We start from the raw sequence: 14,829 nt of genomic DNA, 5'->3' as shown, positions 1-14,829 counted from the left end.
ATCACTATTAATGTGCAATAATGGCATTCATTAAAAAACTAATATCCTTTTGTCTTGCATTTTGTATTATGATTAAGAAACATTTTCAACATGGCTGGCTGGTTTAAAGCTGCAACAAATGACTATTGATTATCGATGAATCTGCTAGTAACTTTCTCAATTAATCAATTAATTACTTGTTGTTTCATCGCCATTTTAAAGAGCCCACAGTGACATCTTCAAACTGTGAAACTCAAAGATGTTTCATTTACAATCAAGAAGGACAAAAAGGCAGCAAATTCTTACATTCAAGAAGCAGCTACCAGCAAATGACTCGATTATAAAAAATGGGCAATTCACTGTCTTTTGATCGACTTATTGTTGCAGCTTTAACTGACTATAAGTCAGGCTTTTTGACTTACCAGTATGGACAAACATGTGTTTGACGTAGTTCTGTTTAGCAGTAAAGGTTTTACTGCAGAGAGTGCATTCATAGGGCTTCTTTTCCCCTGGACCAACTCCTCCTCCAGCCTGTTGCTGCTGAGCTGGCGCTTGCTGTACCGACATGGGGTTCGGGAATGATGGCATTGCAGGGGGCGGCACTGCCACAAACTGGGGCTGCTGCTGGCCAGGAAGGTAAAATAAAGGCTTGTTGTCTCTTGCCGGCTGTGTAGGAAAGAGTGTGGGCAGGAAGGTGCTTCCAGCAGTGCCTATCACTTGGGAATTGCTGGTCATCGGCATCCTCAAATTGCTGGTGTGTGATTCTGCCTGGCGCATGTAGTGCGGGGCACTTGGCAGGGACTGGGACATGACTGAGTTTGGCAGGGGCTGCATCATGCTACTGTCACTAGTGCTGTGGGATGTGTCCCCATCCTCTGGATCTTGCACTTGCTCCGGGGACGAGTCATTGACCTCTATATGCACTGGACCTCCTTCGCCTTGCTGCCCGTCCCCGCCCACGTCTCGTCCGAAGCCCAGGTACGGCTGCTGCTCCATAGCATCTGGCTCAGTACTGATGGAGGAGCTCACCCCTGAGTCAAAACTTTCAACCTTGGATTCACTCTCTACACCCTCAGTATGGTCGGTGTCGTCTTGGCAGTCCACCAAATTGTCGTAGCAGCTGAACTCGTCTTCGGCCTCCTGCTTTATGTGCATCCCTCCTGTGTGTATGCGTGACGGTCGGGGTTGCTTGCGGCAGTGGGTGGACTCTGCTGTGGAGATGAAGCGATCGACCTGCTGCGACCTCTCCTGGATGCGGTTCATCCAGGGCGGATCTTGAGACTGGTTTTCCTTCTGAATGCCAAGAGTCGGATCGTAATTTGACGTCAGAGGGTTAATGTACAGGGGGCCGCGCTCGCGGGTGCCGTTTTGCAGAGAGAGGCCAGGGTAGGAGTACAGTGATGTGTATGCACGATCCATGCTTTGCTGTGATGTTGCTTGCATATAACCTGACTCTGCGTCACTGCTGGGCCCAGAGGTGCCAGACTCTGGTGTGCCACGGGGTGTTTCCTGACCAGAGTCTCCTGGTATAACAGGGAATCCCCCCGGCCCGGCCAGGCCCACATTCTGGGACACGATGCGGGTGCACTCATCAATGACGGTCTTGATCTGTAGGATGCTGGCAGCAGTAAGGATCTGCAGGGCCTCTGACTGAGATACCCGCAGAATCCCACTGTACATAAAGTCAATCAGCTTTTGGATGGATTGCACTGAGACCACAGAAGGGATCTCAATGTCGCTGTAGCCCAAGAGCAGCTTGTCCTGAAAGAATGGGCTTCCAGCAGCCAGCACGCACCGGTGAGCTCGCAGCATACTTCCATGGATCCGAACAGTCACGTCACAGAAGTGCCCACGGTTGCGCTGCTCATTGAGGGTCTCAAGTACAGAATTGCTGAAGTTGTGGAGATTGATGTTATGAATGCGCTCGGTCATCCCCTTGCAACTGATGTCACCTGCAAGTAGGAGGCAACACACCTGATTAAGAAGCACGGACACACACAAACATTATCCAACTGGATTAAACACACTGGTCTGCTTACAATGATCAATTTCAGGAAACTACATTTTTGTATGATTTCACACCATCAACTTTATTACTGGCATAACAGGAGTAGGATGATTTAATATGGTATTAAAAGAACAAGTCTGATAGACATCTAGACTGCAATATGAGTCATAAAAAGTGGGAATGATAATTTTTGCATCACAATTATTATTTTCACCAAAAATAAAAATATTCAAATCATAATGACAAATGTTTGGAAACATGATTTCTCACATCGAGACAACAGGACATGTCGGCCATGAGATCTCTGCAGCACTACAATACTTCAACATCATGCTGTTTCCTCACATTTTACCTTTATCAAAAAATGGCATGCTTCTGTGATTTAGATAATGCACTCGGCCACATTTCAATAATAATCGAGCAACCCTAAACAGGAGTAATAAAACAGTATACTTTAATAAAGAAATATACACTATGTAAAAAGAATAACCTTGAGTGAAAGCGTCACTAAAAGGAAATTGTTTTTTGGTTCATTTTAGAAAACATAACCTTGTTCCAGTAATACAGTCGGTTAAAATAAATTATAACTTATACTGATGGTTATTATAAACAGACAGTGTTGATTGGAGATTGCTAAATACAGACATGGTAATTTATTTTGTTCAGTCCAGCTTCACAATATTAGGATGAGAATCAAATAATTCCACCACCCAAACTAAATTTGTCTTCTGCATTGTGGTGTTAAAAATCGCCCATCGCCATGGCAAAAGACAATTAAGATGGTTCCCATCTAATTATCACAAGTTGCCCCTCTTTCACTGTGTGTTCCTGAAGTTCCTCCAACCACCATTAGGTGGTGCACTGGGCTTAGAGGACAACAGGCCTCTTTTGTTAGCCATGTGTTCACTTTGATGGCGCCTCCTAACTATCCTTGGAATACACTAGATGTGACCCGGCTGATCAGTGTGTAAGAAAACTTCAGATGCTTTTCGTCCCAGTGAGACGCTTAAAGGAAGTCAAATATACATGGAAATTAAATGGGGAGCAAGAGGGACAATTATACAAATTGTGGGTTTTGATTATTGCTGTAGAATTAATTTCTTTCACCTGTGTGTGTATAATTAAAGTAAAGCACTCGACCTTATTTGATTGATCATTAAACTCAGCACTTCCCGATCTACCTATCCTGAAATAACCTGGAAACTACGCAAATCCTCGTCAAAAAATTGACAGATAATTCTTTTACACTATGTCTGTCAATGAATGACAAATGTATTTACCAAATGGTGATGAAATAGCAGAATGAACACACAACTTAACTCCTGTACATGTGAACATGTAAAGGAATTCTTTGGAACAGAAACAGACACTGGATAGACATATTTAAGAATGTAGTAACAACAAAATCGTATCTGACAGGACCAGACTTGTTTATCCTAATTCATTTAGCTAAAATCTACTACAGAATCAGTGCAGTAGTGTTGGCACAAAGTAGGAACGCTTATTTCAAACTTGCACGTAAAAGAAAGAAGAAAAAAAAAGACAAATTGAAGCAGTCGAGTGTACTCACAGTTAGATGACGTTTTATTCCGAAGATGCTTGTGTGGCTGGTGATGAAGTGCGGGTCAAGCTTCAGTTTGCTGGTGGAGATGGCTGATCAGAGGCCAGGTGCTAGGCAAGCCTGTCAGTCCTCTCTGTCCAAATCATGTGTTGCTCTGCCACAGTATTTTGGAGGAGGAGAGGAAGGAGGGTGGGTGGGTGTCGGGGGTGTGGGGGGGAAGAGAGAAAAGACAAAGACAAATCTTAAAATGCTTCGTCGATATTGCCACTCCCTTAATGAACCTGGAGCCACAGTTAACACAGAAATCTTCCACTGACACGCCGCAACAGATGTGTGAAAGAGTTTTCAAGGCAAGATGACAGGATGCTCCTGCGCGCACGTGACTGCCAATTACAAATCAAGACTGGATATAATATTGGTACAAGAGCCAGTTCTTCTCTCAGCAGTTTTTCTGAGCCGATGGGCAACAGAACCACACCCTTCCAGAGGAAAAAAAAAGATCGAAATTCCTCACACAATTACTCCGATTTAATATTTCAGAAAAGGTCGAAGTCACACACGCCTCAAAGTATGTGTGTGTGTGTGTGTGTGTGTGTGTGTTTGTGTGTGTGTGTGTGTGTGTGTGTGTGTGTGTGTGTGTGTGTGTGAGAGAGAGAGAGAGAGAGAGAGAGAGTAGTGACACGTGTGTGCTCTTTTTCATTTCCAAAACCCACAATTTGAAATGGAACAATATCCAAGACAGACGTCGAGTGGACACTGGAAGTTGTAAGAATAGAAGGAGAGTCCAATATTAGACACACAAGGCATTCATTGAAAAACACAAGAAAGGCATTCAACAACATTAAGCATGTGATGGTTTGATGACGCTTAGAAAAGCCTCACACTATCGCTCTCACACCACACACACACACACACACACACACACACATGCATGCAGAAGTTTGACTTTGAAACTGGAAATAAAATTATGTAAAACGAACTACATTAGAGTCCCGATATCATTTAAGGTCAGGCAGACTTGAAAGAATTCACAATTTCTCTGCCACTGTTCCCACACTGGTCAAACTGCCTTCACACATATCATCCAATAAAGCTTCACAAAGTATCTGGTAATGACTGTGTGCGTCGGGATGTGAATATTTATCATTAATTGGAGCTTGAATCGTAATTGCACATGTGATCTGACACAATTTTTTTTGGAAATGGAATAAAAAATAATGAAAAAAAAAAAAAAAAACGTTCAGTGGCTGTCACGTTGGCTACGACACGAACATCAAGTGCTCCCCTGTAAAATGCCAGCAAGTACAGTGCTGCTGCTGAATGAAAGGAAGCGGGGCCAGGATTTGACCAGACCTGCACGTTTGTGTGTGACGCATATTATTCTTTGTACAAATCTCAAGCGCTTCCAAGGAACACAAATAATGCTTTGAGACACTGAGGTAAAATCCACTCATGGGAACTGATGTGATTTTAAAGCAAGTAACCTCTACATTTTTACATATTAGCCCATAAATATGCCTCAATAAGGGCCAAACAGGATTTTATCTATAGTTAAAGTGTAGGAACTGAAATAGCTTCGTGTCCACAGGCCCCCACTTTGAGAAGTACTGCAGGCAGCCAGACGTGTGCTTGTTTTCTTGAGATGTCCTCGTCAACTAACACATTTGATGATTAGATATAGACAAGTAACAGCGCGTTAAGCAGCAGAGGGTGATTACTCGATACTGAGGCGGATCATTCTTTGGCACTTAAAAATGTGCACACACACACACACTGGTTTGTTCTTCCGTCTTGGTCAGGACAAAAAATAGATTTTACAGTAAAATTCTTTTTCACTGTAAAAAAAAAAAAAAAAAACCCTCTTTAATCTGAAATGAAACTTTCCTCTTTTTCTCAAACCTTACGTGCTAACCAAACTAACCAAATGGTGGTTTATAACCCCCTAAATAACCCCTGTACCAATTGTACCTTTCTCAAAGTGAAAACCAACACAAAAAGTCTTACATTCAAAGCCTTTTCTTTAACATACTGCACACATTCATTTGCCAAAATGCTTGAATCCATTAAGCAGCAAATATTTGACCTTTCTTTTTTTTTCCAGCAGGAGTTAGCTTCAACTGTATTCTAATGCCACAGGCCCTTTCTTTTCATAGCTTCTGTTAGACAATGCAAACACATATATGTTCCCTCTCTCTGGCTTCCCCTCGCCCATCCAGACATGTAAATCCACCTGCCTAAGGGGGTAAAGTGAGGTGAACGCTGGCAACAAAGGAGCAGGGCCAAGGGAAGCAGGCTTCAGTTGCCCAGACTGCCACTCACAACAGTGATTCCATTTTAGCCGTGACACAGTGGGTGAGCAGCAGCCAGTGCCTACCTGCAGTGAATTCTAATCAGCCCAGGGGTCTGTCTCCCTCCCCTCCCCTCCTCTCCCCTCCCTCCCCTCCCCTCCCTCCCTCCTGTACCCTGCCTTGGACTAAAGGGGCTGATGATCCTTCAAAATTAATTAGATCCTTGTAGGAGGCGGCCATTTTCTTTTGCTTCCTAACGCTCCACCAAAAACATTTTTTTTTTTTTTTTTTAAATCAAACTAAATTCGGGGTGTGTATTCTCCCTCCTCGTATTGATCCCTTTTTTTCTCCCTGCGTCTCTCTCTACCTGCTTCCTGTTTCATCACGTCGAAACTCTCCCACCGCCGTCTTTTCTTCCATCTGTCTGTCTCTCTGTCTGTCTCTGAACCCTCCCTCCCACCTTCCCCTCCCTCCTCCCCTTCCTCCCTCCCTATACGAGCCTTCCCCTACACCCTCCCGCCCCTCTCCGGCTGCCTCTCCATGCTCCCAGCTCTGTGTCTGCCTCTGTGGAGTTTGCTGTCAATAAATCCCCAGAGGTCAGTTTGTCTGCTGGAAATCAGACACAATGCTTCAGACCGCCAATGCAATGCATGCTCTGCTGCTGCCGCCACAACAAAGACTGGGGAGGAGGGCGGGGGGGAGAGAGAGAGAGAGGGGGGGGCAAAAAAAAAAAAAAAAGAAAAAGAAAAAATGAAGACGAGGGAGGCGAGGGGTTGCAACTTCACCAGCCAGACTCCAGGTTAATCAGCTGCCTGTATTAGGTGACAAGCTGATGAAATACGCTGCATCGAATTGGACATTAGTTAATCAAGGGGGGGGGGGTTAAAATGGTGAGGATGGGGGATGGGGGTGGAGAACAGACATAAGAGGCGTGCTTATGAAAGGAGCAGCATCAGCCATGTGAATAATATACATCTTGAATATGCAAATACTGCTTACAACACACACTACAAGCATACATTCAAGGCCCTTGGTACATTTAAATCCTGAGACAAAAGGGCCACGGGGCATTGTGAGAAGCCCCGTGTCCATGCATGTGCGCACAGCGTCGCACAACGCACTTATCAAGAGTGTTTTTTGTGCTACACCTAATTAATAGTAATTTATGAGTTTGTTTGAAACCCCTACCACTGCCTAACGATCACTGTCTAACATTGTAATTATTAATTTCAATCGTCCTTTTCAGCCCAAGTACATTAGCATGTAAACTAGCAGGGAAACCGTGCTTCAATAGTATAGTCTGGATGCGTGATCTAATGTGAAATAGTACATGATGTTAATGTGTAGCGTGCACGCTGGCAGATTTGAGGTGACAAAGTGTTCTGATCAGAGCTGATAACCGAGGGTGTGTTTGATAAAGACGTTCATGTCACTCCTCTGACAAAGCAATATACAGCCATAACTCACTGTAATCACTCATAAACTTTTTTTTTTTGTGTGTGTTTTAAAGAAAATTATATTAAGCCACAGCTAATACCATTGTGTTGAGTTTCTCCTTTGATGAGCACAATTAAAAACATTATTCCTTTAGGTAACTGAATATTCATCCCCAACCAGCATTGCTGTGTCGGCTGATTGGATTGGAGCAATATGGAAGCGCCACCTCTCTTATTGCATTTGAGTGTTCGTCTACGAAGCAATTAACAGGTGAGGTAACTAATGCACCGAAATCACATGCACTTCAGGCAAGGCGGCGGAAAAAACACCTCACAATCTCAAGATTTAATTGATTTGCCTTTATGGCAGCCACTGAAAATCATCAACAAGCACACGTAGGCTGTTGCCGAGTTGAGCCAACATTTCTTTTTCTTCTTCTCATTTTTCCTTCTCTCCTTGAGTGGAACTGCACGGCGTTAATCCGACACCACCAGTGAAATATCCCTGTCTAAATGTCTGATGATCATAGTTACATGTATGAATTACGTTCGATCAATGTGTTTTTCCTTACAATTACGACATATTTCCTGAACTTTGAACTGGCTCGTCACCTCCAGCGCAGACGTAGGATGAGTGATTCCTTCCTCCTTCACAACCACAGCTTCGATTTCAAACCCAGCCACCAGGGAGAGTTTAAAAATATTCAAACAGTGCAAAAGCAGCATTTAAAATCACAACAACACTCATTTTTTCCTATTGTGAGTGCTCTCTTGTTTGGTCAAAGCTTCACCAAGTAATTGCAAAAGCACCAGGGCAACGTTATGGCTATTGCTCAGCTGAGATTCAAGGAAAAGTCCACGGATTTCTGTACATCACACACTGGCCAGAACTGTTATTAACTCTTTTTAGTCACCCTAAATTTAATCTCACCCTTCATGTTAAGTCCCACTGCCGCTAAAATGTCTGAAATAGCACAGCAGATCGCCATGATAAGACATTCAGTCCAACAGAAAGCCATTCAAGTGTGACAGGATGTGCGGCTTTCAAATAAATTCCTCAGGCAAACAAATGACAATACACACCACAATACCATCACACACAAGTAAAGGACAGTTAAAGTGTGTTTTTGACAGGACAGCTTGTTTAACTTCGTCATTTTCTGTCAAAAACACACCCACCACCACCCGTTATCCATAGCACATCCATTGTCCTTTTACAGATGGGAGGATAATCTACTCCTAATATACTTTTTTCCACAAACACTCATGAATTAGCGCCATCAGTAACTGTGTTTCATGAAAGTTTCAACAAACAGCCACTGTTGGATGGAGGCCATTAAAAAGGAAAAAAGACAGCATCTCTCTTTGGTGATGGAAAAGGAGGCTTTAAAGGAATCTCTCAGAATTGGCAAATAGCTGTGCTTTTGTTAATGAGCATTTGACCGAAAAGAACCATCTGACTACTCATATGACAGTCTCCAAAACACCTCTAACCCCCGAAGCAGATAATGCTAAATTCAAGAGTTATCATTTAGGCACAAGTGTCCACAGCAACTGCCTCTCTACAGCTACTACACGTGTCGAGGACATTTTGCCTCTCCAAAAAAGGACCTCATGGGCCACTGAAAGATCTTCATGAACCTGCAAAGAAGCTCTCAGTCTATTACTGGTCTATCATGATAAAGGGCACATAGTTAATTCTGTATGCCAAGAAATATCAGACACACATATGTGTTTATGTCTGTGTTTGCATTGCGTGGACAGTGTGTATAAGCAAGAAAGTCCTCGGCAAGTGTGCTGAGAGGCTGGATCACCTTTATGTGTCTGCAAGAAAAAGGAGAACCTCCTGATTTGTATGTCCTTGGGAGATAAACCAGAACAAAGATTCTTTGTGCTGACTTACGAGGAGGATTATGTGGGACCTCTGCTAACAAGCATGCGGTTCTTACAGTGTAAGAGAACAGCAGAACCTGTGGATGTGTTTAGGGGTTAATATATACCGGTACTGTGTTTGTCACGAGAGAGAGAGAGAGAGAGAGAGAGAGAGAGAGAGACCACACTTTCACACATGCAGAAATTAAAAACAGTTCAGGAAACACAGGACTTACATCGTGCTTTCACATACAACCATATAAGGGTTAAAGTAAAAACACACACACACTTAAGAGGAGCATACTATAAAAATATGTATACGTGTGGTCTAACAGCAACATGTCTTAAGCAAGCGAATAATTACAGGGTGGTTATGATATTCAAATGATAACTGGCATCCGAACAGAAATCAAATGTGATACATTTTTTTCCGTCCACATTTTATAAAAGAAAAGATGATTCCACCTCCCTCAGTCCATCTACTTGAATATTTCCCCCATTCGTGAATGTGATTGTTTGCAGCCCTCAAAACTTCAGCACCATGTGCTCCGGCAACAACTGCACGAGGGTGCACGAGCGCAGCGGTGGTGTTGTCCGGCACAGAGCTGAACTTCCACAAATGCACGAGGGCACTTTAAGCAGTGCAGCACAACCCTGCACTTTTTCGTTAGCCGGTCTGTGCTTCAGGGGTCAGCAAGCTAGCCTCTCTCTCCCAGGAGCTGGCAAGCTCAATGCTCGCTTTTAAAAAGGGTTCAGTGGGATACAAAAAGAATGACGTGCTGCAAAACTGTTAACATGCTGCATGTTAGCAACACAAAGGGAAACGGTGAAAATGGACTTTGCAGAAAGGTTTCATGATGTAACATATTTCTTCAGCCTGTAGCTACAGCAACGACAATACACTGAGTAAAACTGAGTCATTATTCAGGTAGACTAATCATATCTTCAGCACACACAGGTTTTGTTCATTATGAGATGAGATATTAAATCCAGATGAGTTAATATTCAGTGCTTATTTTGAGCCTGATGAATGTTGTGCTACACAACGTGTATTTATAGTTTGGCAAGCTGTTGTGTTGTAAATACAGATTATATATGTCTCATCATCTCATTTGACATATGACCCATCTAAAAGTGTAATGCTGACACACTGAAACACAGTCAACCACATGAGTGCCCTTATACACGCTTTCACCAAGTGCAGGCACCTCTGGTCCAGAGGTCGGCAGGCTAGCGGAGCAAAATGAGTGAGACATAATGACTTAAGCCATACTGCAGTTTGAAATTAACAAAAGTTGGCACATAGGTGAGGTTTTCTGTTAATCCGACGGGGAGGTGGCCGTGCAATCTAGCCACATTGGGAAACTTTATCCATACAATACTGTGTTGCAAGACAAACTTGTTAAGCAAGAGTTTCACAAGAAATGAAAGAGAGGCCAGAAACTCAAGATTTCTCCCATTTTAGTATTTGTGTCAGTGATAGTCTAGTAGAGAAAAAGGAGACCAGATGGTATGATGGAATTTGAGATGTATGGAAAACAAATCTGAGGTCAACAATCTATAGAAAGTATCAGATAATATAGGGCAGGTAGTCTGTGTGTAAAACTACCTGATGTATCCAAAGAACACGGTTCCTCATTAGTCCTAAAAAGTCAGAATAATTCGCTTAAACTCCAATTTGTTACGCTGCTCATGAACTCTGTGAGTCACATGCATCGATACTGAATAAGTCAGAGCGTTCATTATGTGTTAGTGTAATTCGGTCTTGCATCAGAAAGAGAGATTCATTCAAAAGGTGTGTCCATGTGTTGCAAACAATTTCAGACTAAAACCTCTGGTTTTCTTTTTAAATTACAGGCGGTGCTTAGTGCTTCGATCTGTTGCATTCTGTTGTGAATTAGTGCGGCAAGCAGATATGCAGAACCTCGTCTTCTTACCTACCAAGCTTCGGAGTAAGTGCTGTGTGGTTATACTCGTTCTATTGCATGTCTTAAGTTATGCGTACCTAACTACATATTACCACTAACAACCAATGGTGGAAGAAGAGTTCTGTGCCGTTTTCTCAAGAAAAGAACTCATACCACAGTGTAAAAACACTACTTTATTACAAGTCCAAGTCCTGCATTTAAAACGTAGTCAGAGTATTAAAATAGAAGAAAGATGTCTCCTGTGACTGTTACACTGTTATATATTAGAATATTAGATTATCATTCCTCAGACGTCAAGGTGTGAAAAGCATTTCACTGTTCTGTTTGGTTAAGGTGGAGCTAAGATCAACTATATCGAATGGAACTGCAACCAACTACGACTATTTTCATTATGAATTAATCTGCTCATTATTATCTTAATGTTGCAACTATGTGAAAATCTCTTGAATTCATATTTTGCACGAAAAAAGGGCAGCATATCACCAGAGTAATTGCTAACAGGTGCTAACCGTTAGCTTGTTAACTCAGTTATGCAACTAGAGGTATTATGAGACAGGACAGGCTGGGCTGTGGACTAGCTGGTAAGCATGCCATTTTTTGTAGATGTCACTGCAACACAATACAACTTGACAGGACGTCAAAACCGTTGAGACTGTAGTTTTGTTTTTTTCTGACTAAAATTCTTACATATTGCACCATTTAATAATCGACCGGTTGTTTGGTTCAGTGAAGAAATGATGTCACAATTACCCTTAAATTGATAACTCAAGCTTAAAGTGACACCTTCACAATGCGTTTGCGATGCTAACCTCAAAACCATTAGAAATAAATTCATATTTTTTTAAATAATTAAAAGTAAAAGAACAAAAGTCTTCAATTTGAAAAGCTGGAAGCATGAAATATTTAACTAATCTGCTGGCAGAGGTCTAATAAATTAATCAGTTATTTCAGCTGCACTCATTTAATTCACAGCAAAAAATGTGTGCAAAAATGCAATTAGTAAAGTAACTAGTAACTGAAGCCTACAGATAAATGTAGTGAAGTACGATATTTCCCTCTGAATGGTGGTGGAGTAGAATAGTAAATTAGCATGAAACTGAAATACTCATCTCATGTACATGCACCTAAGATTTGAGTAGTACAGTATTTGCATAAATCTACTTGGTTACATCCCACCACTGCTGATATCTACATATACAGTGAAACCGCTGTTAAATGATATGGTACAACTTCTCTGATCTGGTCTACATACATACAGTCCCTACAGAGTCAACTCACAGCAGCACACAGTGGAGAGCGAACATGACCACCCATCAGCTGTGTTTATGGTAATCACCCGTCCTTTTGGCCTCGCTTACGCACATGAATTGTTGTGGGCTGTTTGAATATAGCAGAATTATTATCTTTGATGAGAACAATATATAGTTTACGGGCCCTCGAGTGTAACCTAACCCTGTCAGCTGTTTCTGGTGACATTACTATAAAAACTATGCCACATGGCTGTGAGTATTTTCAGCAGGTCTTAACATAAATGTGCTAATTCGTACTGTCATGGTTCATACGAGATGTGGAGGAGGGTTTGCTCTTTATTTTGAAGGGTTTTATGTTAAGAATTCCAAATATTACACCTTGAATGACTAGCTCCTGTTACCTCTGTGAGTGTGTTTCTGTGTTCATCTCTGTGTTAGCCAAGTGACCCGCGCAGTGTTGCCCCTCCTCTAAATGCATGTTGAACTGACCCTGAATAGACGCAAAAAAAGAAACAGGATCGAATGAATGAATAAATGGAGATACTAGCGAGCAGCAGAGGCGATTACAGTCAGAGGCCATAAAAGACATTTTAGTCGAAAAATGCATTCATGCCAGTACACCTATTCAGTGGAATTATAAAAGGAAAATAAACTTAATGTTCGTTTGCATAGCAGCTGCCACGAGGCATTTAATTCCAAGTTCTCACTTAAGTGAAAAATGCTCAGCCGCTGCTGACACAACTGACAACTATTACAGTGGTGTACTAACATCTCAAAGAGCCTAACACATGGACTGCATCTGTACTTAAAATGTGATGCAGGTGTCCATGCTACCAGAATTTTCTTCATCAGTGAGAAATGTGAAACAAGCCCGGCAACTTTGATAAAACTGATACTTTTTTGCCATCTCTTTGTCGTTGAACAGGTAATGCATGCCTGTCCTCTGTCACGTAGACCAACTTTTGTAAACTAGTTGGAGATGATAAAACACTTGTGTCCTAGTTGCTGAAACAATGAGCTGAAAGCCAAATTAATAATGATTTCAGGCTCCTTCAAGGAGTCTATTTTGAAATCTGTCTTTATCAAGGTCACTTTCGGGGCAATAAACAATGTAGACAGTATCAGAACAGACATTCCTTTCATTTTCTTGATAAAAATGAAAATTTGAAGAGAAAAATTCTTTGGGAAGGAATTTCTTTCAAAAGACAAAATGTCTGACAATGATTTCTTGCAGCTGCATTTCAATAAACGAATGTCTTACTCAATAAAAAATAAAGTAAAAAGCAGTTTTGGCTCTGTGGATGTTTCACAAAGGTGCCAACAGTCTTCCTTTCGTGATAAAACCACAACACAAATACTATTGTGTAAATAATTCCCCCTAAGTTCACCCATTGCAATTGCATACCGATGTACCTTGAGTAAGACTGTGCACAGCCTTAACATTTTGGCTGCTGCGAGTGCAGTTTACTGGCACGAGGCTTAAAAAGTCCTCCTGAAGCCAAGATAGAGGCAGAGAATACACAGCTCCCATTCTCTGTAAAAGAGTTTAAAAAGTTACTGAAGAAGACCCTGCTACTTTTTAAACATTCTCTCTGGATACGTTCCCCCCCCTTTCAAACCAGGCAGTGATCTCACCATGACTTGTAGAAAACCATATGGGTAGCAGGGTGAACTGAGGACACACATGCACCTTGGCAAACATACAACTACGCTATTAGAATCCAGGATACATTTTTCACATCAGTTGAATGCCTGGGCCTGCCGTGTGTGTTTAAAGAGGGAGAATGCTCATCAGGTTTAGATGCTCGTTTTTTTGTTTTGTTTTGTTTTGTTTTCTTTGTCATACCAAGACAAAAGATTTGTACAGGATTCACGCAAACTTTGCTACAACGAGCTGCAGTTCTGATTAAGTTTTCTTCTTACTTGCAAAAATCTTTTTTCTATTCTTAAAAACCACTTCTGGTCTTTTTGTCACATGATACATGGGTGGTAAAACAGCTGAATTTGTATGAACAGCTTTAAAAGCAGCAGTGCAAATATAAAGAAGTAAGAGGAAAAAAGACGTGGAAACACACAGTTACACAACTGGATTGTGTTTGCACTATATATACTGTGTATGTAACAAACAACATGAGTAAATGTGACACAAGTGGCAATCAGAAAGACTTGATTTTTTACTTGACAGGACAAAAAGGGATCTTGAGCGTAATTAAAGCAGATAGAATTATAATAAGGATACCAAAGCAATTCACTCTAGTGCAGTGAGGAATTTATATGTAAACAAGCACGTGGTGAACTGCTCTCACTGTATATTTTCATGTATTTGGGAAATATTCAACTGCCAAATCTTAAAACAATGTTGCATTCAGCTGTGAGAGATAAAGATAATAACCGTGTTGCAACAGACTTTATAAAGTTTTATAACCGAACAAAAGCTTCCTGACAACAGCATGGCACATTCGCAAATACTTATTCGGTCTCAATGTGTGCTTTCATTACGCATTCCT

The 14,829-nt window shown here is 41.6% G+C and overlaps 1 protein-coding gene across 2 annotated transcripts in view; it reads right to left on the bottom strand.

The window, feature by feature from the left end:
* The window catches only part of zbtb20 (zinc finger and BTB domain containing 20), a 119,959-nt gene that overhangs the window by 14,331 nt on the left and 90,799 nt on the right, over positions 1 to 14,829 (bottom strand). For both annotated transcript variants that reach the window (XM_037119714.1, XM_037119715.1), the window contains exons 2-3: positions 3,558 to 3,702; positions 402 to 1,931 (exon numbers count right to left, since the gene is read on the bottom strand). In XM_037119714.1, coding sequence (XP_036975609.1) covers positions 402 to 1,911 — 1,510 coding nt within the window. In that variant the 5' untranslated portion in view covers positions 1,912 to 1,931; positions 3,558 to 3,702. The remainder of the gene's footprint in view (positions 1 to 401; positions 1,932 to 3,557; positions 3,703 to 14,829) is intronic.

The sequence above is a fragment of the Acanthopagrus latus genome, chromosome 13 (genome assembly GCF_904848185.1).
Source record: "Acanthopagrus latus isolate v.2019 chromosome 13, fAcaLat1.1, whole genome shotgun sequence".
Lineage (NCBI taxonomy): Eukaryota > Metazoa > Chordata > Actinopteri > Spariformes > Sparidae > Acanthopagrus > Acanthopagrus latus.
This window is presented reverse-complemented; position numbering and strand designations above follow the sequence as displayed.